The sequence below is a fragment of the Eschrichtius robustus genome, chromosome 2, assembly GCF_028021215.1.
Source record: "Eschrichtius robustus isolate mEscRob2 chromosome 2, mEscRob2.pri, whole genome shotgun sequence".
Taxonomy (NCBI): domain Eukaryota; kingdom Metazoa; phylum Chordata; class Mammalia; order Artiodactyla; family Eschrichtiidae; genus Eschrichtius; species Eschrichtius robustus.
The window spans coordinates 167,641,575-167,666,289 of NC_090825.1; the positions used below are offsets into that span (position 1 = coordinate 167,641,575).

The 24,715-nt window shown below is 51.4% G+C and overlaps 1 protein-coding gene across 1 annotated transcript in view; it reads left to right on the forward strand.

Moving 5' to 3' along the window:
- CPAMD8 (C3 and PZP like alpha-2-macroglobulin domain containing 8) overlaps window positions 1-24,715 on the forward strand; it is a 98,739-nt gene that overhangs the window by 55,681 nt on the left and 18,343 nt on the right. Inside the window, exons 21-27 of the mRNA XM_068534965.1 lie at window positions 2,674-2,827; window positions 3,230-3,360; window positions 8,100-8,151; window positions 13,459-13,757; window positions 14,368-14,593; window positions 16,226-16,402; window positions 19,720-19,801. Of these exons, the coding sequence (XP_068391066.1) occupies window positions 2,674-2,827; window positions 3,230-3,360; window positions 8,100-8,151; window positions 13,459-13,757; window positions 14,368-14,593; window positions 16,226-16,402; window positions 19,720-19,801 (1,121 nt within the window). The remainder of the gene's footprint in view (window positions 1-2,673; window positions 2,828-3,229; window positions 3,361-8,099; window positions 8,152-13,458; window positions 13,758-14,367; window positions 14,594-16,225; window positions 16,403-19,719; window positions 19,802-24,715) is intronic.

Below are 24,715 nucleotides of genomic sequence, written 5' to 3' on the forward strand. Positions count from 1 at the left end.
CCATTTACCAGCCCACTTTGTCTCAGTTTCCTTATCTGGGTGTGAGAGATCTACCTTCACCCCCTGCCCCCTCGGCTGTGTCTGTGCTCTTTTCTGAGCCTGGCCCAGAGTGGAGACAGCAGTGTTCTGAGTCTCTGAGTCTCAGCTCAGAGGCTGACCTTGAGCTTCCATGAAATCATTTACTCCTTTTTTCCTTTGCAAATTCTATACCTCTGCTGACTGATTACATCTACCCAAGAACATGTTGTACAGAATGCCGTATGCTGGCCCTGAGGCCAGTAAAGGACCCCTCCCGTTGCCCTCTGCCGACACAGTCCAGGTTTGGGGCTGGTATTTGCATTTGACTTCCCGATGCTTATTTGACCTGTGGAAGAGCCACACGTAATGTACTGTCACACAGGAACTTCTGTCTTGGGTCTTTAATGAAAAGAAAATTCCAAGTGAAAAAAAAAAGTGGTCAGTGCAGGTCTGGAATAGAAATGAAACACCCAGAGGCTACCAGAAAGGAATTCCTACATGTAAAATGTGAGTGATTCTAATTCATTCACTCAAAAACAATCGCCCAACACCTGATGCGTGCCGGGCTCCGTGTGGGAATCTGAAGACCCCAAGGCTCAGGACGTGGGGTCTGCCTGAGCTCACCTGGAACTCTGATGCCACTGACTCGGTGTTCTTGGGCACGCATCCCTGTGCCCAGTGCTGGGTGGATGATTTTAACTGTATCATTATCAAGTGCCCATGTGGGCTGAGGAAGGAGGGGCTGTGATGGAATCATTCCCGCGTGGGAAGCTCAGAGAAACATCATCGTACAAGGTCCCCCAGGGAGGGAGGGGCAGACCTGTGTTAGAATTAGGTGTCGGGAATCCCCCAGCCGTCCAGTGGTTAGGACTCTGCCCTTCCACTGCAGGGGGCAGACGTTCCATTCCTGGTTGGGGAACTAAGATCCCGCAAGCCGTGCCACATGGTGCGGCCAGAAAAAAAAAAGAATTGTCCGCAGGAAGCCAGGGAGGCCCTGAGGAGGGGTGGCTTTCCCTGAACGCCGAAGTCTTTGGGCGATGCTTAAGCCGGGCATCAGCCCTGGAAGGGCATTCCTGGAAGAGGGGATAGTATGCGCAAGTGACAGGCAGGAGGCAGCTTGGCCTGTCCCAGGAACTGCCCGTGACACAATCTGGCTGGGCTTTAGGGTCTGGTTGGAAAAGCAGGAGAGAAGGGGGATGCTTGTGCAGTAATCTGAGTGAGAGCCACTGAGTGAGAACCACGGCAGTGGCCACGCGGTGGCCTGGAGGGGCCAAGAAGGACATGTGAGGGGCTCAGGGCAATCAGCCGGGATAAAGGTGCCCCCAAACCCAGAACCTTTGTCATTCATCCTTTTTATGTAGCTTATGGCTAGGAGGAATAGGACCCTAGTTTCAGAAAGCCGGAATAAATGTAGGCTGGTCCCTAATCACAGGGTGGCCTCTGAGGGAGGCTCCCTCCTGAACTGCAGGCAGGCCCCCCAGGTGCCCATTTCAGCTCTTAGCAAGCACTGGTGGTTGGCTTGTCAGCCGGAAGAAGGAAGCCCTGCCGGGCAGCAGGTGTGTCCAGGGATCACCACATGTCAATTTCAGGAACCGCCTCCACCCCCTCGCCCCCCGCCTCCATGTGCTTGTCCTGAGGTTCCAGGAAAAGAGGCACATCCAGACCCCTCAGCCTGGACAGCGGGTTCCATCCAAGACCTGGAAAATGTATCTCACCGATGCTTGATGCTTGAATTTCTTCTTTCCTCCCTGGAAGAACTTTCTAGAAGAATGCTGTCTCGAGGGGAATGGGGGAGCCCCCAAAGCACCCTGCACCAACTGTTCTCATTCAGGTTCTACTGGGCCTGCCCTTGGGCAGGATTCAGACACTGTCACACTTGCCACTGTGAAGCTTCCTTGTACACACCTGCATGTGTGTGTGACTTAGGCACGTCAAGCCTCTGAGGCCCAGGGATCGCTCTTGTCTGTTCAGATCTGTTTCGTGAGCTCCTAGCAGGGCTCCTGGACCCACCAGGTGCTGCATATGTGCTGGTTGGACAAATGCATGTGGAACAAAGAGCCTGTTGTAGATTGAGGGTTATAAACACACACACGTACACAACATGCACACAGAGACACGGTGTGCACAAGCACACACATGTAGAGAGCCATGCTTGCACATGTGTGCAGAGACACTTGCCTTCACTCATGTGCACTCACACATCGTGTAATGCTACGCCTACACACATAGGTGTGCACACAGAGACGCATGCGTGCACAGCACACACATGACACATAACATGTGTGCACACCGAACTCTATTATGACTCGGTGGACCTCAGTGGTTGGAGAGAGGGTCAGATGAAGTTCCCTGCGGGGGCCTGCATGTGGAGTGGCCCTTCTTATCCCATGCTTGGCTAGAGAGACAGCCCTAGAATTGACCTTGGTCCCAAGGGAGAGCTGGACCAGTGAGGGAGCAGGGAGCTGAGGGAAGGAGGGGGCTCCCAGCAGGACAATGGTAAGTAGTTTGTTCTGATCAGAAATGGAAAGAGAGCCTCCCAAAGAGAGCGTGGCTTTGGGGGGAAGGCTGCCAGGGTGGATGGAGTGCGGTGGGCAGTGGGGTGTGCTGGGAGGGCACACAGATTCCGGGCACCATGGTTCTCGCCACACTCTCCAGGTCTACCTGAAGATCTCCGTTCCCAAGGGCATCCAATTTGTCGGACATCCTGGCAAACGCCATCTGACGAAGAAGACGTGTGTGGTCCCCGGGGAGATGGAACCCTCCTGGGTGGTTCTGTCCTTTGGCGACCTGGGTCTCAGCAACATCACAGGTGAGGGTCATGTGCTTCTTTGGGCATCTCCACTCTCCAGGCCGCCAAGGGGTTCAGGTGCAGAATCCAGGCACAGGTGAAGGGTCAGTGGGGCAGAATATGAGATCAAGGGACAAGACAGCTGCTGGGGATGCAGGCCAGAGGGAATGATCAGGAGGTAAGGGGCCTCGTCTGGGGGAAGCCAGTCTCTTAAGATGCCAAACCGATGTAGCACACTTGCACACATGCATACATATGCATGCACACATATCCAGCCTACACCGTGCACACACGCACATATGCACATACACACACGTATGTGTGCATGCACACCTGGGAAGCCTGGGACAAGGGTGGGGTACAGAACAGCGCCGGGTAGGGACCTGTTCTGAGAGCCAGCACCGAGTACTCAAATCTCCGCAGCCAAAGCCCTGGCTTACAGAGAAACGAGCTGCTGCCGGGATGGGAAGTCGGTCAGACCCCCGGAGGAGAATTACGCTGACAGGAGGGTCCCCATTGGGAGGGATCACATCCGGCGCGGTGTGATGGTTGAGGTAAGCCTATGTCCTCACTCGAGGCACTTGGCCAGGGCCTGATTACCTCAACAGTGAGGTTGGGGCCGGAGAGTGTGGTCCCTTCCCAAGCCAGGGCCAGGGCAGCCCCCATGAGTCCTGCTCTGGGGCTTGGGGCAGGTGACGGGGCTGCCTTGCCGGAGGACTGCGGCATCCATCTCCTCTCCAAGGAGCAGAGCGGGCTTTGGTGAAGTGATTTGGGACTCACACGGGCTGCAGGGAAGTGTCCTCCTGACCCCCGGGGTTGATCACCTTGGAGGGTGGTGTGCCTCTGTCTCCTGGCTGTCCGTTTGTCAATAGGCAATTGTAGGGACTGTGAGGAGGGTTGTCCTTGGAATGCCCGTGTGGGAAGGACACGGAGCCTCCAGCAGGGGTGCCCAGACCATCCCCCCCCCCGCCCTCCACCCCCACCTCCGCCCCCTCCCCCCGACCCATCCCCGAGCTGTGAATCTGGGATCTGCCACTTACGCATGGGGCTCAGCGAGTGTCTTGTTATTCCGACTCTGCTCTGTAAGACTGCGGTGCTCACGCTCACCCCATAGCGTGGGGAAGGCTGGAGAATGCACACGGCACTTCACGGTGCTGGGCTTGTAGCAGCAACGGTGCCCCATCTTTTTTGGGCTGCTCAGATGTATCGGAGCCCAGAGCTCTGGAGAGACTCCCGTTTAGTGCTGCATGGAGAGCACGCAGCAGCCCCACTGAAGCTCCTCACAGTGGCCCCGAGTCTCTGCCCCTCCCCAGTAGCCCAGCTGCAAACAGCTGCCCTCCTTCCTGGCTGCGGTCCTGGCGGAGCTGAGCACAAATGGTTTCCATCAGCGCCCGGAGTCACACACGTGCTGGGCGGAACTCCTGGAGGTGGCTGGGTTACTGCTGCAGCTTTGTTGACACGACGTGATGGAGTCCTCCGGTACGAGCGTGTCATCAGATGAGGCACGCGATCTCTGTGAGCCAGCAGGAGGGGATGGCCTCCACGGGAAATGCAGAGACCCCTGGAGACCCTTTGCACAGCCTGAGCACGCTCCCTGGACCACAGCCTGCCCTACCTCAGTCCAAGGAGGCAGCGAGGCCCCCAGCGCGGCCAGCCTGACCTGGAGGCCTGGAGCTCTTGTCTCCTTCCTCTGCAGGAGGAATTTCTAGATGCACGGAGAAGGACTCTCTTATCCTCCAGCCTTTCCTCCCTTTCATGCTGTTCAGCAGTGTCCTACGTCTGCAGCATTCACTGGTCCAGCCCTGTACAGACAGCACTGGAGGACAGGAGGTACGCGTTAGGCATCAGAAGCCTTGAAATGTCAGTGCAAAAAAATGAAGCATGAATTAGAAAAATGGATTCATGAAATAGGAGGCACTGGGTGCACGGCTTCTCGCATCTCATCCCATCACAGAGCTCTGAGCGCATGGGTCGCTTGCTCCATCAGTTATACGATGGACCCTCCCAAGACACCACACGCCACCTGCCGGGCAGGAGTCCTAATACAACAGAAAGGCCATTCCTGAGAGACACGTGGTGGGGAAGCAGGTGATGGCCGAGCTGTCGTGGGTGTGTATCAGGAGGAGGGGTGGCGAACGCCATCCCTCCTGGATCCCCAGCTGGCCCAGGGGATTGTGACCTTTTGCACTTCTGCTGGAAGGCTGAGAGCCTTCCATCACCCCACCGTGTCTCAGTGAAGTTCACAGGATCAAAGAGGAGGCCGACATAATTCAGACCCATGAGGGGAGCCTGGCGGACATCACAGGAGTGAGAGGAAGTCTGCCTTCTTGGCTGGGGGTGGGCTCTGGAGTGAGAGCCCTGGGTTCAAACAGGAAACTGCTGGACGGTTAAATGAGAGTGCGTGGAAGGCATCTCTTGATGCCTGGCCTGAGTGCTAAAGAAAAATGGTCTGTTGTCATCCAGGCATTTATAATGGTCAACTGGGGGAACCTGGACACAAACCAGGGACACTCTTTCCGTTTTAGGATATGGCCATCAGCTGATGAATGGATAAATGTGGTGCAAGGGGATCCAGTTACCCAATACCATGGAATATTACTCAGTCATAAAAAGGAATGAAGCACTGATTCATGCAACAATGTAGATGAACCTTGAAAACATTATGCTGCGTGAAAGAAGCCAGACACAAAAGGCCACATAGTGTATAATCCTATTTATATGAAATGTCCAGAATAGATAAATCCATAGAACAGACAAGAATGAAGCACTGACCTGTGCTACAAGGTTGTAGAAAAGTCTTGCCAGAGGTAATAATAGTGACATCATGCAGTGACCATGTTTTGGAACCTGGTCAGGAGCTGCCTTGAGCACAGAGGTGAAGGAGATTGGAACCCAAGATCAGCTAAAAGCCAGGGCAGCGTGGAGGAGAGAGGCTGGCACCAGGGTCCCCTCTGAGTTGAGCCGGAAAAGAAGACAGGGTGGAGCGGCCACGAGCGGCCCCGTTGGCTGCTTCAGAGGCTATGCTGGGGGTGGGGGTGTGTCCAGGAGGCCCTGGATGGTCAGCCAGAGCCAGAGGGCATGCTCAGCACCAGCAGAAGGGCTCAGATTCTGTCTCTGGATTTGCTTGTTCTGGACATTCCATATAAATGGAACCATACACTATGTGGCCTTTCCTGTCTGGCTTCTTTCACTTAGCATGATGTTTTTGAGGTCCATTTCCATTGTAGCATGTGTCAGTGCTTCATCCTTTTTCACGGCTGTATAATGTTCCATTGTATGCATGGACCACATTTTGTTTATCCATTCATCCACTGATAGACACCTGAGTTATGAATCGTTTTTATGATTGTATAGCTATCATGGGCTTACAATGGCCAGGCCCTGTCCAGTGACTCAACCCCTTTTCCAACAAGGGGCTGAGCTGATAGATCGGTGAGGGGGTTGCTCAGGTCCAAGCAAAATCTCGGGGGCTCACCCTGGAGCCTGTGGCTGAGCGGATGGCCCGTGGGCTCCATGGCAGGCCTGCTGGGTGTGAGATGACAGTCCAGCTGGCGGACAGCTCAGTGTCATCCACAAGGGTGTGCTTGGCCTCTCGGTGCCAACCACGGGTGATTTTGCTAAAGGTTTGCTAGCGAGGTGTGCAGTGTGGGTGTCAGGTGGTGGCTTGCGTGGGTGAGGCAGGACCCCGGTGCTGGCCCCTGGGCGTGGCCCCGGGATGGTAGCAGGAAGTGGGCATGATCCAGACAGGTGCCTCCTGGACTCATCAGTACAGACCCAGGATGGATGACGCCCATCTTTGCAGCTTCAACAGAGGACTGGGGGCGGGGGTGGGGGGAAGAGGGGGATGAGAAACTCTAACAAGAGCTGACTGTTAGGAACACTGAGAAGATGCCAGGCTCTGTCTGAAATACACCTAACCCTCACATCACGGTGAGGTCGGTGCCTTCATCACCCCCATCTCAGAGATGACAAATAGAGGTCCAGAGAGGTTAAGTGAGTGGCCCTCGGTCACCCAGCAAGGAGCGGGTGTATTAGTCAGGGTGCTCCGGATAAACAGAGCCAATAGGACATATACATCTCTCTAGGAAGAGATTTATTGTAAGCAATTGGCTTACACGATCATGGAGGCTGAGAGGTCTGCCGTCTGTGAGTTTGAAGGCCAGAAGCATCGAGGGCAGAGAAGATTGATGCCCCAACTCAAGCAGTCATCCTTCCTCTGCCTTTTGTTGTATTTGGGCCCTCAATGGAGTGTTTGGGGGCCACCACGTTGGGGAGGGCCATCTGCATCACTGCCCACCAATTCAAATGCTGACTCCTTTAAGACATGTCCTCACAGGTATGCCCAGAATTTACATTTGGCCAGATGTTTAGGCGTCCCCTGGCTTACACGAGTTGGCAGATACAATGGCCCTCACAGTAGGAGGAGCTGGGACCCCAGGAGGCTGCCTGGCTGCAGTGGCCAAGCATTAACCGTCTTGAGGTCTGACCTCAGGTGGCCCCAGCTCACCGATTTGCTGATGGCGCTAAAAGAGATCTGGAAAAGCGAGAGCCCCACAGGGGCCGTTCTGGTCAGACGAAAGCCCACAAGGCGTATCGGGTTAAATTCCCAGTGCTCCCTTTTAAGAGAACAAGCCAGGACTTCCCTGGCGGTCCAGTGGTTAAGACTCCACGCTTCCACTGCAGGGGGCACAGGTTCGATCCCTGGTCGGGGGAAGTTCCTCATGCTGCGTGGTGTGGCCAAAAATAGATAAATTTTAAAAATAAATAAATAAATAGGAGAACAAACCAGCTGCCTTCTATTATTTGGGGGACGTTGTGGAAGGGGTGGAAGCAGGAGCATGATGGACAGGAGACAAGGGAGGCATCGGACAGTGGGACAGAGACCCCGTCCTTGGCAGACCTGGGTGCCCCCTTCTCAGTGCTCTTGGACGTTGGATGGGGCCTCAGATCCTGGCAGCCTTCGAGTCATAGTGTTCTCTGCCCAGAGGGAGAAGCTGGGCTTGGAGCTGGGCCAAAGGGGTGGCTGGGAGGGTAGGATGGGGGTGTGAGAAACATGATAAGTCTAGGAGCAGTTGGTGAGTTTGTTTGATTAGAGCCCAGAGAAGGGGAAGTGAGCCTCAGTTTCCCTATCTGGGCGTGGGAGGTAGGTGACCTGGTCCACCTCTGTGCACCTGTGGTCGTGGTATCACCCTGCGGGATCCACACTCAGAGCTGCTGCTGTCGGAGGGCGGCTTCGCCCTTGCACTGACTGCCACCCCCCCATTTCTCAGTTCTCCCCATTTCTCTGTTTCAGCCTGAAGGAGCCCCCCGGTCATACACCTACAGCGCTTTCTTCTGTCCCAATGGTGAGTTCCTATGCCCACCCTGCCAAGGACTTTGGCCCTTACCCCTGCACTTTTGCAGCTTTCCGGCTGCTGAGTGGACACCCACCATCCCTGGGAGCTGGGCACACAGCAGCAAAGCACTATGTCCCAGCTGGGGGCACCTGTAAGCCAGAGTGAGGACTGGGCATCTGCCATGCAGGAAGTGAGCACATACGATGGTAGACTGCAGGCACCAATGAGAAGAGACTGCCATCAGGGGTAGGGCTGTCCTTGGGCCCTGGGTGAGGAGCCCAGGGTCTGGGGAAAGGAGGTCTTAGAGTCACATCATGGGAAAGCTGTGGGAATGAGGGTGACCCAGAACCCAGGGATAGCAAAGGAGGATGCGGGAAATTAAGGTGGGTTCCAGAAAGTGTGAGATCTGGGGTCCACCTTGATCCCCCCCCCTGAAATTGACATTATACCTGCCCGTGATCTGTGAACAGGAAATGGGCACAGAGTGCCCAGTGGGTGGAGTGGCAAGACAAAGGCCTGTCCACACCTCTGCCTTGTGGGGTCAGGGTAGTGCTGGGAGGAACATGAGTCTGAGCTGCCTATGGGAGGGTCTGCCCCTTCCCCATCCAGTCCCTCCCCAAAGAGCCCTCCAGCTTGGAGGTTGGGCTGGGCCTGGCACTGGGCACTCACCTGGCAGGTTTTGCCAAGAGGCACAGCAGAGGATCTGAAGTGGAGTCCCCTGGTGATGCCTACCCCCTAGATGTACCACCTCCTTGTTCCCAAAGCATTCAGCACAACAGGTCCGCTGACCCACAGCACACTGTGGACACAGACTTCTTTTTAACATCCCCCCCTCCCTTTTTTCAGTAAATAGCAATACATCACATATGTGCTCAAATGAGTTTTGACAATGGTGCACAAGCAATTCAATGGAGGATGGAGAACCTTCTCAACAAATGATGCTAGAGCAATTGGACATCCATTGGCAAAAACATGAAATTCGACTGAAAGATCATACCTTATACAAGAATTAACTCAAAACGGAGCACTAACTTACATGTAAAACTGTACAACTTTTAGGAAAAAAAATATGGGAAGAATATTTGGGATCTAGGGCTAGGTAATGAATTCTTAGACATACCACCAAAAGTATGAACGACAAAAGGAAACATTGATAAATGGACCTCATCAAAATGAAAAATGTTTGCTCTGTGAAAGATGCTGTTAATGGGGGGAAATTCAAGTTACTGACTGGAAGAAAATATTTCCAAACTCAGATCTGACAAAGGACTAGGATCTAGAATATATAAAGAGCTCTCAAAATTTAACAGTAAATAAAACAAACAACCAATTAGAAAATGGGCAAAAGAAATAAACAGTTCACCGAAGAAGATGTACAGATGGCAAATAAACACATGAAAAGGTGCTCAATACTGTTAACCATTAGAGAAATGCACATTGAAATGCAGTGAGTTATCCGTACACACCTACCAGAATGACTAAATAAAAAGTAGAGATAGCACCGAAAGATGGCCAGGATGTGGAGACACTGGATCTCTCACACATTGCTGGTGGGAATGTAAAGTGGTACAGTCACTGCTGGTGGTTTCTTAAAACAGTTGGGTGGTTTCTTAAAAGACAGCATGCCATCAGCATACCCACCAGTAACTACACTCTTAGGCATTTATCCCAGAGAAATGAAGACTTATGTTCACACAAAAACCTGTATACAACTGTTCATATCAGCTTTATCTGCAATAGCCTCAAACTGAAAACAGTCTAGATGTCCTTCAGTGGGTGAATGGTTAAAAAATTGTGGTCCATCCATATCTTAGAATACTATCCAGAGTAAAAAGGAAGAAACTATTTATAACATGCAGCAACTTGGATGAAGTGGATTGAGTAAAAAAAAAAAAAAAAAAAAATCCTAAAAGGGTACATAAAATATTCTGTTTATATGACATTTTCGAAATGACAGAATTTTAGAGATGGTTGTCATATTATTGGTTGTTAGGGCAAGGAGAAAGGGTGTGGGTGTGATGATAAAATGGCAATATTTATTTTTCTCCCATAAAATAAAATTGGAGAAATCTGAATGAGGATTGTAACACTGCCAATATCCTGGTAGTGATACTATACTAGAATTTTGTGAGATGTTACCATTGGGGAAACTGGGTCAAGAGTACACAGATTTCTCTGTGTTATTTCTTAGAGTCACATATAAATCTATAATTATCTCGGTAAAATTTAAATTAAAAACGTTTTAAAAAAGCAATGCATGTGTACAAATACCATATGATTCCACTTATATGAGCTCCCTAGAGTAGTCAAAATCATAGGGTCAGAAAGTCGAGTGGTGGTTGCCAGGGGCTGGGGGGAGGGGAAAATGGGAGTTTATTGTTTAACGAGTATAGAGCTTCAGTTTTACAAGATGAAAAGAGTTCTTGAGGTGGATGGTGGTGATGTTTGCACAATGTGAATGTATTTAATGCCACTGAACTGTACACTTTAAAGATGGTTAAGATGGCAAATTTTACATTGTGTGTATTTTACCATAATTTTTAAAATTGGGAAAGGAAAAAGCAATACCTGTGTATTAGAGAAAATTTAGAAAGAGAGAAAGACAGAAACTGTCTCCTCTGGTTCATACCCAAAGATGACCTGTTTTGACATTTTTGTTGTATTCACTTTCATAGGATTGATTATTGTTTGTTTTAGCATAGTTGTGACTCATGAGCTATGTAATTTTATATCTTGCCTTTCTCACTTAACACATCCTGAGAACTTTTCCTTGTTACTGTAAAGTCGTTATAAACAGCATTTCAAAACAGCTTCAGTATGCTCCATCAAATGACTGCTCCAAAATTTGATCATTATGGAACATTTTGAAACTTTATTGGACATTTATATATTGTTTGTACTTCTTATATCATAATCAACACTAGGCTGAATATATTTGTATTCAAAGTAAGTTCAGTAACATTTTAACATGTTTATTGAGGTAAAATTGACATACAATAAATTGGACATATTTTAAGGGTAGTTTGATAGATGTTGACATGTGTGTAAATCTGTGAAGCCATCACCACAATTAAGATAATGAAGATTTCCATTAACCCTAAAGTCACATCCGTTTGAAATCCCTCACCCTGTCCACTCTTGTCACTAGGGAACCACTGATCTGCTTTCTTTCTCTATAGATTACTTTGCACTTTCTAGAATTTTACATAAATGGAATCATATGGAATGTTCTCCTTTTGTCTGGCCTCTTTCACTCAGCATAATAATTTTGAGATTCAACCATACTGTGTGCATCAATAATTCAGTCATTTTAAGGCTGAGTAGGAGTCCATTGGATGGATGTGTCACACTTAGTTTATCCATTCACTTTTTGGACATTCAAGTTATTTCTCGTTTGGGGCTATTTCGTATAAAGCTGCTATGAACATTCATGCACAAGTCTTTGTATGGGTGATGTGTTTTCCTTTCTCTTGAGTCAATGTCTAGGAGTGGAATAGCTAACTCATGTAGTAGGTATGTGTTTAACTTTTTAAGAAACTGCCAATTGTTTCCCAAAGTGGTAGTACTATTTTGCATTCCCACCAGCACTGGATAAGCCAGTTCTGCCCCATTCTTACCAATACTTAGTATTGTCTGTTTAATTTTAGCCATTCTAATAGGTGTCTAGTGGTATGTCATTGTGGTTTTAATTTGCATTTCCATCATGACTAATGGCGGTGAGCGTCTTTTCATATGCTTATCTGCTATTAGTATATCTTTTTTTGTGAAGTGTCTTTTAACCTTTTTAAAATTGAGTTGTTGGGAGTTCCCTGGTGGTCCAGTGGTTGGGATTCAGTGCTTTCACTGCCGTAGTCTGGGTTCAATCCCTGGTTGGGGAACTAAGATCTCACAAGCCGCATGGTGCAGCCAAAGTGAAATAAAATAAAATAAAATTGAGTTCTTTATTTACATTGAGTTTTGAGAGATTTAAAAAATGTGTTCTGGATACAAGTCTTTTATCAGATAAATGCTTTGCAAAGGTATTTCTCCCAGTCTGTGGCTTGTCTTTTCATTCTCTTTTTTTTTATTTTTTATTTTTATAAATTTATTTATTTATGACTGTGTTGGGTCTTCGTTTCTGTGCGAGGGCTTTCTCTAGTTGCGGCGAGCGGGGGCCACTCGTCATCGCGGTGCGCGGGTCTCTCACTGTCGTGGCCTCTCTTGTTGCGGAGCACAGGCTCCAGACGCGCAGGCTCAGTAGTTCGTGGCTCACGGGCCCAGTTGCTCCGCGGCATGTGGGATCTTCCCAGATCAGGACTCGAACCCGTGTCCCCTGCATTGGCAGGCGGATTCTCAACCACTGCGCCACCACGGAAGCCCTTTTCATTCTTTTAATAGTGTCTTTTAAAGAACAGAAGTTTTTCATTTTAACGAAGCCCAGCTTATCACTTTTTCCTTTTATGGATTATTTTTTGTTGTTTTATCTAAGAAATCTTTGCCCAACCCCACATTTTCTTCTCAAAGTATTATAGTTTCAGGTTTTACGTTTATAAAATGGCTACGATCTGTTTCGAGTTACTTCCTGAAGCCCATGCAAGGTATAGATCAGTGTTCCTTTTTCTGCATCTGGAGGCCCAGTTGTCCTGGCATCATTTGTTGAAAAGACTTTTGCTATTGAATTGCTTTTGCACCTTTGTTGAAAATCAGTTGCTTATACATGTGTGGGTCCATTTCTGGACTCCCTGTTCTGTTCCATTGAGCATTTGTCTACGTTGACAACAAGGCTACACTCTTGCGATTGCTCTAGCTTTAGAGTACGTCTCAGTGTCAGAGGGTGTGAGTAAACTTGGTTCTTGTTTATCAAAGTTGTTTTGGCTCTTCTAGATCCTTTGAGTTTCCATATAAATTCTGGAATCAGCTTGGCAGTTTCTTCAAAAGACTCTGCTGAGATTTTGATTGGGATTGGATCGAATCTATAAATCAGTTTGGGGAATAATTAACATCTCTGCAGTATTATCTTCTGACCCACGAACACGCTCTAGCTCCTCCATTGATTTGTGTCTTTAGTTTCAGCAGCATTTTGCAGTTCCCAGCTTATGGGTCTTGCACGTCTTTTGTAGGATTTATCTCTGTGAGCTTTTCATCTTTTGTGTGCTATTGACAAAACGGTCATTAAGCCAGCTCTGTTCCACCATGCTTCCCGCAGCTTCATGGGGAGCCACAGTGAGGCTGGCCCCCTGAGGTCCCGATGCTCAGCTCTGGGCATGGGCGGGGGTGGGGGTGGGGGCAGGATGCTTCGGTGCCCCCTCAACACCCCTTCTCCTTCCCTCCATCCAGAGAGAGTCCACATCTCCACACCCAACAAGTACGAGTTCCAGTATGTGCAGCGGCCGCTGCGCCTCACCCATTTTGACGTGGCTGTGCGAGCCCACAACGATGCCCGCGTGGCCTTGTCCCCAGGACCCCAGGACACGGCGGGCATGATCGAGATCGTTCTGGGAGGGCACCAGAACACCAGGTCCTGGATCTCCACCAGCAAGATGGGCGAGCCCGTGGCCAGCACACACACAGCCAAGATCCTCTCCTGGGATGAATTCAGAACATTCTGGATCAGCTGGCACAACGGGCTCATCCAGGCATGGCTGGGCTTCCCTGGGGTGGGCACGGGAACTTCCTGGTCCTCTGGCATTGTTGCTTCCTGATACATGTGATAGGGGTGGGGAGGAGAGAGGGGAAACACAAGGCAGCTCTCAAGTTTCTCATAGTCTGCCTGGAGTTACTTACAAAAAAACAGGTGGTGAGAGCTGTGGCAGAGGAAGTGCCCAGGGATCTGGGAGCTGAAGGGTGGTGGGTGGTCTGGGAGAAAGGAAGTGGATAGAACAGGTAAAATGGGGACTGTGGACTCTTTCTGGGCCAAGCAAAGGGGACGTAGCAAAGAAGCAGCTGACACAGCTTCCTAGAGGAGGGATATAGCCAAGTGGGGTTTTGAAGTACAAATAGAGGAGTTTGCCAGGCATATGCTAAGATCCAGAGGTTCCAGGGAGCCCAGCGACTTTGGAACCTGCAGATGCCACACTTGTGTCTCTGTTGGGTGTTTAATGAACAGTGTGGTCTCTAGTTTCTCTCATCTCTGACCCCTTGAGAACCCCGCCCCCAACCTATGAGCGTGGCCAAGGCCTCTGACCATGTCTGAGCACAGCTTCATGCTTCTTGCCAGCACCCAGCAGCCTTGGCCTCTTTTTCCAGGTTGGCCATGGTCCAGAGCCATCCAATGACTCTGTCATCATGGCCTGGACCCTCCCCAAGCCACCAGAGGTCCAGTTCATCGGTTTCTCCACTGGCTGGGGTTCTGTGGGCGAGTTCCGCATCTGGAGGAAGGTGGAAGTAGATGAGAGCTACAGCGAAGCCTTCACCCTGGGGGTCCCGCACAGCGCCATCCCTGGGTCCGAGCGTGCAGCCGCCTCCATCATAGGTGCGTCTGCCCTGCAGCCTGATTTGGGGAGGACAGGAGCAAGAACCCAGGCCAAGGGACAAGTGTTTACTCTGGGCTCAGTCTCAAACCAGGCTTTGCTGGGGACCTGTGCCCCGGGGCCTCCAGCCACACACCCACTCACCTGACAAGCAGCTTCCAGTGCCTTCTCCATGCTGGGCGCTGGGGCCAGACTCAGAGATGACCTCAAACCTGACCTTCAGGGCTTCCTAGTCTGGCCGAGAAGGCAGGTCCTTGCCCTGTGTGGGGCGACCGGGAGGGTGGGTGGTGAACTCCGTGAGGGCAGTGGGTCTGGGGTGACATACAAGAAGGCTGAAAGGCCAGGTGAAGTTAGCCAGATATGGGGTGGAGGGCGGGGGTCCTGGGTGTCCAGCTGAGCGGGCAGGACCATTTCAAATGCTTAGAGCATTTACCGAGCAGGGGTAAGAGGCTGTGGCCGGGGATCTCTTGGGCTGTGGATTGTCTCCCATAGCCCAGGCATGGGAGTGGAAAGTGGGGACTGTGTGATCCATCTAGTGCTGGGAATTGGAAGGGTGAGGTGAGGGTGAGACGCCAGGAGGAGGTGGACAGGCCTGAAGGAGGGGGTCTTGGGTCTCTCCTGACATCAGAGGATGGAAGCCCTGGGGCCTGGGCAGGGTGGTGGTTGTGACCAGATCAGAGGATGTTGGAGTTTATGATTTCTGAAGCATGAGATCATGTCAAATGTGGCCTTGGGGATGAGTGGCCCAGATGGAGGTGAGGGATGTAGGGGAGAAGGCAGATGGACAGCAATGGAGAGGAGGTGAAGGCAGGGACCTGTGTGCCAGTCAGTGTCATCAGCACAGTGGGATGGAAGGTTGGAGAAGAAGCTGGAAAACCCAGAAGAGGGTGATGAGAAAGTAGCCAGGTAGGCCCTGCCACAAGAGGAGGCTGCAAGAGCAGTGGCAGCCTCAGTGGGGCAGGAGGAAAGGCCGAGGAAGGAAGGGAGGTGCCATCAGGGGACAGTGGGGATTCCGGAGGGCCCATCAGCAATGTTTGGGGCATAGAGGCCAGGGAGAGGAAGACAGTACAGAAGGGATGAGAACACAATAGGTCGGAAATAAGAGAAAAAAAGAACTTTTAAAAACACACCAACAATACCACACATGTAGGAAGAGTTTTATAAAAAATCTAAATACTCATGGTTAGAGAGAAAATCACATTTCCTATTGGAAGTTAGAAAAAATATTTAGAATGGAATTGCATGGCTGGATTGACATCTTAACGTCTGTGGGATGCAGCCAAAATTGTACTAAGAGGGAAATGTATAGCCTTAATTGCACCTGTTTAAAAAGCCAGAAAGGAAAGAGCATTTAACATAATGAAAAGGTAGAGAAAAAACACCTGAGTTAAAACTAAAGAACGCAGAGGGAGGTATGTAGGAAAGGGCCAGCGGGTGTTCACCAAAGCCAGGAGACCAAGCAGGCTGAGTGGACAAGGGTGCAGCCCAGTTTCAAAGGGCAGCACTGTCAATCAGAGGATGGGTTGCTGGTGTTAGGCCACAAGTGGGCTCTCTCTAAGGAAAGCTGTCTGTAGGACAGCCAAGGCACTGGGTGAGGCCAGTCCCCAGCCCATCCTTCTTTTTCTTCCCACCAGGAGATGTCATGGGGCCAACTCTGAACCATCTCAGCAACCACCTGCGCCTGCCCTTTGGCTGCGGAGAGCAAAACATGATCCACTTTGCACCCAACGTCTTTGTCCTGAAGTATCTCCAGAAAACCCGACAGCTCAGCCCTGAGGTGGAAAGGGAGACCACTGATTACCTGGTACAAGGTACTGGGCGGCACTGCCTGGGTGGAGGGGGTGGGGCTGCAGGTAGCCTTGACCATGCTGGGCCACATGCCACACCTCACGTGCCAGGTGCGGCGGATGGAGAAGAAGGGAAAGAAGTGGGTGAGAGAGGCCACTCTTCTGCTAGTAGGAACCTGGTGTCTGCACCTGTTAGGAAAAGGCTCTGAACGCCGGTAATCAGCCATGGGGAGAGGAACAGCATCTCTTAAAAATGTAGATATTTTGAACAACCAGAGCAATATAATAGCGTTGTAAAAAAACATCTGGAAAGGAACAAACAACCCCTATAACCTCCCTGTCTTGCTGGCTCTGGGTTTACTCCTTCGCCCTGCAGGAGCAAAGATTGGCTTTGCCACTCTTGGTGTCTCATAACATGGCACCCCACGGCGTGCCCTCCAGCCGCAGCTCCACACTGTGTGCGTGAGATTCGTCCGCTGGGCTGTGGGGACCTGTGGTCTGTTCAGCTCCGTTGCTGCGTGGGGAGACCATAGTCAGTGTGTCTGTTGATGGGCTTTGGAGCAGCTTCCAGCTCAGGGCTTTTAGAATGGCGCTGCCGTTAATCACCCTCCTAGTGTACTTGGTGACAACACGTCCAAATTTCTGTGGGGTGAAACCGCTGGGTCTCAGGATGTGTTCAGTTCATAATCACTTCGGAGGCTACGCTATTTGTTCATCACGTGCATTTATGGAGCACAACATAACTGAACTCTCCTCTTGGACGTACTGGGGTTATTTCCAGGTTTTTTTTTTTTTTTTTTTTTTTTCCCTAAATAATGCAGCACTGAACATCTTCAGAAATAAACCCCCAGCACTGAACTTCTTCAGAAATAAACCCCCAAAGCAGCATTGAACTTCAGAAATAAATAACACAGCACTGAACATCTTCGATTGCCATGACTCAGGTCCTTAGGGTAGGGAACAGCCTTATGGCGGAGGGGGCGGAGGGGGCGGAGGTGGGGGTGGGGGTGGGGGGGGAGCGGACAGGGCCTCTGAGTGCCCTGTCTCACCCACTCTGCACATCTAGGCCCCACAGGTGGGAGGAAGGGTGGGGGGAGGCTGGAGGTGGGGTCTCACTTCTGTCATGGATTCCCACTCTGTGTCCTCGGGTAGGGCCTGCTTTTCCCAGTAACTTGGTTTCCTACCTGTGTAACAAGGGAGTTGTCAGTTGATCCCCAGGTCCTGGGGCCTCCTGGGCTCCGCTTCTAGCCTTGGGCTGGAGCTGAAGTGAAAGGAGCGCATGGAGGGGGCTGGACCCAGCTCTGAAGCTGGCATCCGTCTCGTGCCAGGCACTTGCCGCTCCATCCACGCTGCCCTGAGTTGCCCTCCCGGCAGCCTCCACACTGATGGTCCTCATTTCCCAGATGAGCAAAGTGAGGCCCCTGGGAGTGAAGAGGTGCCCAAGACCTCACAGGGGCAAGTGGCGGGGGCTTCTCAGACCGCAGGCTCCCCTGGATTGGGGCACGAGGGGCAGCCAGGGCACTAGACCCAGCCAGAGGGAGATGAGAACCCACGGGCACAACCTTGGAAATTTCCGCCACCGAAAAGGACCCGCGGGTGCCGGGCTCAGACGATGCTGGCCCCTATCAGATGGGGAAACTGAGGCATATGAACCTCTCGATTCCTAAGGCGAGTCTGGGGCCCCCGCCTCCTGGCCTGTTACGGTTCCCTCAGTTACTGTGCTCCAAGGGCAGTCCTGATGATCTAGAACCATCTGTCCCTGTGGATGAGAAAATGAAAAAACTTACTATGAAGAACGTACAACTCTCAGATGAAAAGAGAGCTCAGGGGGGTTGCCATGGGCTGAAGGTTTGGCTTCGTGACGGCTGACCGCAGACTGCCCAGAACCCCAGGTCTGCTTGGTCCACCGTGGGGACGGGGGGCTCAGGTTGATGTGCTGTGAGGGTCTTGGAGGTGGGTGGGCCCTGGCCTCCCAGGGCCAGGCATACCTCAGTGGACTCATCTGGGCTCAGGCCCTTGAACGCCACCCAGAGTGTGAGGACCCGTATCGGTGAGTGGCAGCCTGGACCGCCCCGGACAGCCAGACCTGATGCTTGTCAGCCAGTTGGCCTTTCAGACTCAACAAGCCCCAAACTAACCCCCGACCCCCCGGTTTTCCGGCAAACCTTTGGTGTTAGTTTCCTGGGGCTGCCATAACAAAGTACCACAAACTGGGGGGCTTAGAAGAATACGACTTTATTCCTTCATGGTTCTGGAAGCCAGAGGTCCAAAATGAAGATGTCAACAGGGTTGATTCCGTCTGGAGGCTCCGAGGGAGCATCTGTCCCAGGCCTCTGTCCTGGCGGAATTCTGGTGACTCCAGGTGGTCTTTGGCTCGTGGACACATCACCACGCTCTCTGCCTCTGTCTTCACAAGCCCTTTTATATCTGTGTGTTTCCCTTTCGTTCCTCTGAGAAGGACACCAGTCATTGGATTTAGGGTCCAGCCTAATCCAGGAACATAATTCCATCTGCAAAGAACCTCACTCCCGATAGGGTCACATTTTGAGGTTCCAGGTGGACATTAATTTGGCGGGGGGACACTGTCCACCAGTTCAGAGCTCCTCCTGCCTCTTTCCCCACCTCCATGGGCACAGCTCCGTCCTTCCTGCCTTTCAGGCCGCAAACCTTGACGCCCTCGGCATCCTTCTTTTTTTCCTTCACATCTTATTCAGCTAAGGCAGCTCTGCCTCTACCGCAGAACCCCTCCCTGCCTGTCCCCACCACCGGCTCCAAGCCCATGGTCGTGCTCGCCTAGACAGTCCCCACCTGCCCAGTTTCTCTGCTTCCTCTCTGGACCCTACAATCCACCCACTACGTTTGTCCCCTCACACCCCTCCCCTGGCTCCCCTCACCCCCTCCACTCATGCCCCCTGCTGCCCTCACAATAAGACCAACCGCCCAGCCCAGCCTTGGAGGCCCCAGTAGCCCACCTGACCTCCCTCCCTCTCGTCCCTCCTTGCTCCCTTGCTCTGGCCACTCTGTGCTCTGAGCAAACCAAGCTCGAGGGCGCCTGGAGATGGTGCATTTCACCGACCGCCCCCTGCCCCAGGTTATGACTGAGGGGCCGGTGTGTGACCAGGAGTCACAAAGGGGCGATATCAGGAAACAAAAGAAGAATAAAGTAGAGGTTTCAATCCCCCCAGCTGTGGGTGTGGGGCAGTTTCAAGGACCCCAGATGTGGGCATGGGGCAGTTTCAAGGGCCCCCCGATGTGGGTGTGGCATCGTTTCAGGGTCCTGGGGTAAGACGTTGGCTGGCCAACCATTCACCAGGGTGCTGTCCCCTCTTCTTGCCCCACAGGCTACCAGAGACAGTTGACCTACAAGCACCAAGATGGCTCCTATAGTGCTTTCGGGGAGCGGGACAAGTCGGGGAGTATGTGGTGAGTCCTCACTCCCCAGGCACGGCTGCTGAGGTTCTTCCACTTGAAGCCACAGCCTCATGTCCAGCACAGCGTAGCCAGGACCCCTGGGGCCTGATCCCCAGGGTGCTGAGGAGCCTGCATGGGAAATGGAGATGGCCATGGTCCTAGCCCCTGGGGTTTAGAGGTCTGGATTGTTGGGGGGTGGGTTCTGCCTGGCCTGTGCATGGTGGAGCTGGCGGCGGTGACAGTTACTATTACTCCTTCTGCTGTTGTTGCCACAGCGCCCAGGAACTGAACCCCTGCCCTGTGGCCCCTGAAGGATGGGTCCTGGCGCTCTGGTCCTCCTCAGAGCCCACTGGACCCAGGAATGGGGTGACCCTGAGCAGGAGGGGATGGGCCTGGAGAGGCCAGACCACTGCCTCAAAGCTGGGTTGTGGGGTTCTGGAGGCACGTCCTGGGGTCCGGTTTCCCTTGCGAGCGGCTCCCTCTGGCTTTCAGGGTCAACCAGAGCAGGGAGGGCCTGGGTGCACCTGGGTCTTATTCCCTGGGATCTTTGGGCCACAGCAGTTCTTGGCATCATCAGGGATTTGCCTCGTCCATTTTGGGGCTTACTGAGGAAGTGGGGCACCCCGAACTTTCTGTCCCTAGTGGGGCCTCCTTCTCAGAGCAACACCCTGATGGCGCCTGCAGCAGCTATGGGCATGGAAAGTATCCAGTCCTTAAATCGACAGTGTCCACTGCCCAGCGTCCGTGCCAGGGGCCGGGGGAACAGGGACACTGCTGGCTGAGCCCACACTGCGGTGCAGTGTCACTCGCTTGGCTCCCGAGGGGCCCAGCCTTGATGACCTGCTCAGTCCCCCGGTCCCCAGAAGCCAATCGTCTGACCCAGTTCTGGTCCCAGGGCCCTGCCTTGCTGACAGCCCATGAGGCAAGGCCACAGTCACGCACTAGCAAGCAGAGGCCCCCACCCGCTGTGGGGTTGGCCAAAGCCACTGAGTCACTCTCTGAAAGCTGGCCAAGTCCTGGCAGCTCCCAGAGGCCTCCACCAGTCAGAAATAGTGAGCTGTGACCTTTGTATGCCCTCCCACAGTTCACACGCACACACACACACACACACACACACACACACAGAGTGAGCAAGAAAAGACCAGTTCTACTGTGGTCATGGAAATGTGACACCCAGCAGCTTGCCTCTCCCCCTTGGCCTTGTGAAACCTCCCTGTAGGACAAAACTGCAGGATGCATAGGACAGTGGCAACAGCACCCACCCTGGGGCTGGGCAAACCCAGGCTCTGTCTCGTGTGAACTGTGGCAGCCTTAGACCAGATGCTCAACTTCTCTGAACCTGTTTCCTCACCACACATCCCTCTCTGGACTGGGATCTGGGAGGCAATAGGATAAGGGTGCAGGCGTGCTCATTACGGTGCCAGGTACCCACTGGGATGGATACCCTGTTAGCATCTCTCCCTAAGTATTTGGCCAGGGAGTCCAGGATCCAGTCCAGCTTCCTCAACTTCCTTAAAACTCAGGATCTGTTATAGATAGGCTCTGGTGCATCCAGTGTTCATTCATTCATTCGTTTGTTTGTTTTTAATTTTTATTTATTTATTTATGGCTGTGTTGGGTCTTCGTTTCTGTGCGAGGGCTTCCTCCAGTTGCGGCAAGTGGGGGCCGCTCTTCATCGCGGTGCGCGGGCCTCATTATCGCGGCCTCTCTTGTTGCGGAGCACAGGCTCCAGACGCGCAAGCTCAGTAATTATGGCTCATGGGCCCAGTCGCTCCGCGACATGTGGGACCCTCCCAGACCAGGGCCCGAACCCGTGTCCCCTGCACTGGCAGGCAGACTCTCAACCACTGCGCCACCAGGGAAGCCCCATTTGTTTGTTTATTCAAGTGTCTACTTTGTGCCAGGCTCTTTTCTTACTCCTGAGGGAACAAGAAAGACATGGCCCCTGCCTCCAGGAGCTCATTGCCCAAGACAGAGAGACCCTGTACAAGATGTAATGGTTATCTACTGCTGTGTAACAAGTTACCCCAAAAACATAGCCATTTAAAACAAACATTTAGTCACAGTTCTGTGGGTCAGGAATTCAGGAGCAGCTTAGCTAGCACTGCTGGCTCAGGATCTCTCCCAAGGTTGCAGTCAGGGTGTTGGCTGGGGCTGCCATCATCTGAAGGCTTGACTGGGGCTGGAGCATTTGTTTCCAAGTTGGTTCTCTCACATGGCTATTGGCAGGAGGCCTCAGTTCCTCACTGAAGACTATCCCATAGGGCTGCTTGAGTGTCCTTACAACATGGCAGCTGACTTCCCTTTGAATAAAAACTCCAAGAGAGAAAACAAGGAGGATGCCACATGCCTTTTATCATCTGGTTTCCCAAGTCATACTGTCACCTCCACCACATTCTACTTTTTTTAAAAAAATTATTTATTTATTTATTTTTGGCTGTATTGGGTCTTCGTTGCTGTGTGCGGGCTTTCTCTAGTTGCAGCAAGCGGGCGGCCACTCTCTTCGTTGTGATGTGGGGGCTTCTCACTGTGGTGGCTTTTCTTGTTGCAGAGCATGGGCTCTAGGTGCGCAGGCTTCAGTAGTTGTGGCACGTAGGCTCAGTAGTTATCGCTCGCAGGCTCTAGAGAGCAGGCTCAGTAGTTGTGGCGCCTGGGCTCAGTTACTCCGTGGCATGTGGGATCTTCCCGGACCAGGGCTTGAACCTGTGTCTCCTGCATTGGCAGGCGGATTCTTAACCACTGCGCCACCAAGAAGTCCCCACCACATTAAGTTCTTTAAAAGCAAGTCACTATGTACAGCCTATACTCAAGAAGGGGGGAATTGGGTTCTACTGCTTGAAAGGAAAAGAAGCAAGGCATTTGTGGATATATTTTAAAGCTACTACATCACCTATATAATTTCTCATACCTATGAAGCATGCTAAGGGGGTAGGGTATGATGAGGCACACAGTTACATGGGGTGGTCAGGAAAGGTGCCCCTGAGGAGGTCACCTGAAGAAGATGAGAGAGGAGCTGTATGAAAATCCAAGGGGAGAAGATTTCAGGCAGAGGGAACAGCCTGTGCAAAGGCCCTGAGGCAGAACTGAGCTTGACGAGTTTGAGCCACAGAAGGAGACCAGTGTGGCTGGAGCAGCACAGATGAGGAGGAGAGTGGTCCAACATGAGGGAGGAGAGGGTGGCAGGGCCAGACTGAGCAGGGGGAGGAGTTTGGATTTTATTCCAGATGGAGCCGGAGGGCTTAGAACAAAGCGTGGCTGTAATCTGAGTCATGCTGGGCTGTGTGTGTTTAATTAATAGAGCTTATTTTTGTAGAACAGTTTTAGTTTCATAGAAAAATTAAGTAGGTAGAAATGAGTTCCCATACACCCCCTCTCCCCTACACACAGAGTTTCCCCTGCTGTCTTGCATTAGTGATGTACATTTGTTACAAATGATGGACCAGTATTGCTACATTATTATTAACTGAGGTCCATAGTTTAGGGTTCACTCTTTGTGTTGCATAGTGTATGGGTTCGGACAATTAAGGTATCATACAGAATAGTTTCACTGCCCTAAAAATCCCCTGTGCTCTGCACATTTGTCTCTCCCTCCCCCCAGCCCCTGGCAACCACTGATACTTTTACTGTCTCTATAGTTTTGCCTTTTCCAGAATGTCATAGAGTTGGAATCATACAGTATGCAGCCTTTTCAGATTTCTCCTTTCACTCTGTAATATGCATTTAAATTTCCTCCGGGTCATATCGTGGCTTGTTAGCTCATATCGTGGCTTGTTAGCTCTTTTTGTTGCTGAATAATATTCAGTTGTATGGATGTACCACAGTTTGTTTATCCCCGTTTGTGTTTTAAGATGGAAAAATGAAGAGAACAGTGTAGCAGAATGTGGAAATTCCACAGTTCCCAGCACAGGGGCAACTAAGTTCCATCTTGGCCCCCCAGTGTTTGGAATTTCCCTCTGGCTGCTGCATACAGAGTAGGTGACGGGGCAGGGCTGGGCTGGTGGAAGCAGTGGGAGCCATGGGGTGGCCTGGCTGACACAGGAGCCATGGGGGTAGAAGGAAGAGGATGGATTTGAGGTATCTTGGAAGGAGAGTGTCCAGGAAAAGCCGACTCCTGGGTTTGGGGTACATTGTAAGGTTAATATTTCAGGTTTTGGTGATTCACAGAAACAGAGCTTGGAGCCACTTGATTTCTTTCTTTTTCTTTTTTTAAACTGTATTAAAATACACATAACAGAAAATTTACTGTCTTAACTATTTTTAAGTATACAGTTCAGTGGTATTAAGTACATTCATACTGTTGAGCAGCCATCACCACCGTCCATCGCCATAACTCTTTTCATCTTGTAAATCTGAAACTCTATACTTATTAAATGCTAACTCCCCGTTCCCCCCTCCCCCCAGCCCCTGGCAACCACCATCCTACTCTCTGTCTCTATGATTCTGACTACTCTTAAGTGCCTCACAGAAGTGGAATCATACAGTGTCTTTCGTGATTGGCTTATTCCACTCAGCATAATGTCCTCAGTGTTCGTCCATGTTATAGCACTTTGCAGAGTTTCTTTCCTTTTCAAGGCTGAATGATATTCCATTGTATGGCTATACGGGTGTCGGCAGGTGAGAGGACCTTGGTCCTTGTCGTCTTTAGAGAAAGAATTCCACAAAGAGACTTTGTAAAGCAGAAATACACACCCAGAGAAGAGTGCGGGCATCCTCCCTAACGAGGAGTACACCAGCGAGATGATTTAAATCACTTATATGGGGGCAGTTTTTCCGGGTTTTTGTTTTCCTCTCACCAATCACCTTTCTTGGTTTTCCACATCTGACCTGACCCAGGGCACTGCCTGATATGCGCATGCATCTTTTAGCCAAAATGTATTCCAGTGAGGGGGGGTCTCTGGGAGATTGACAGAACAGAAATTATGGGCT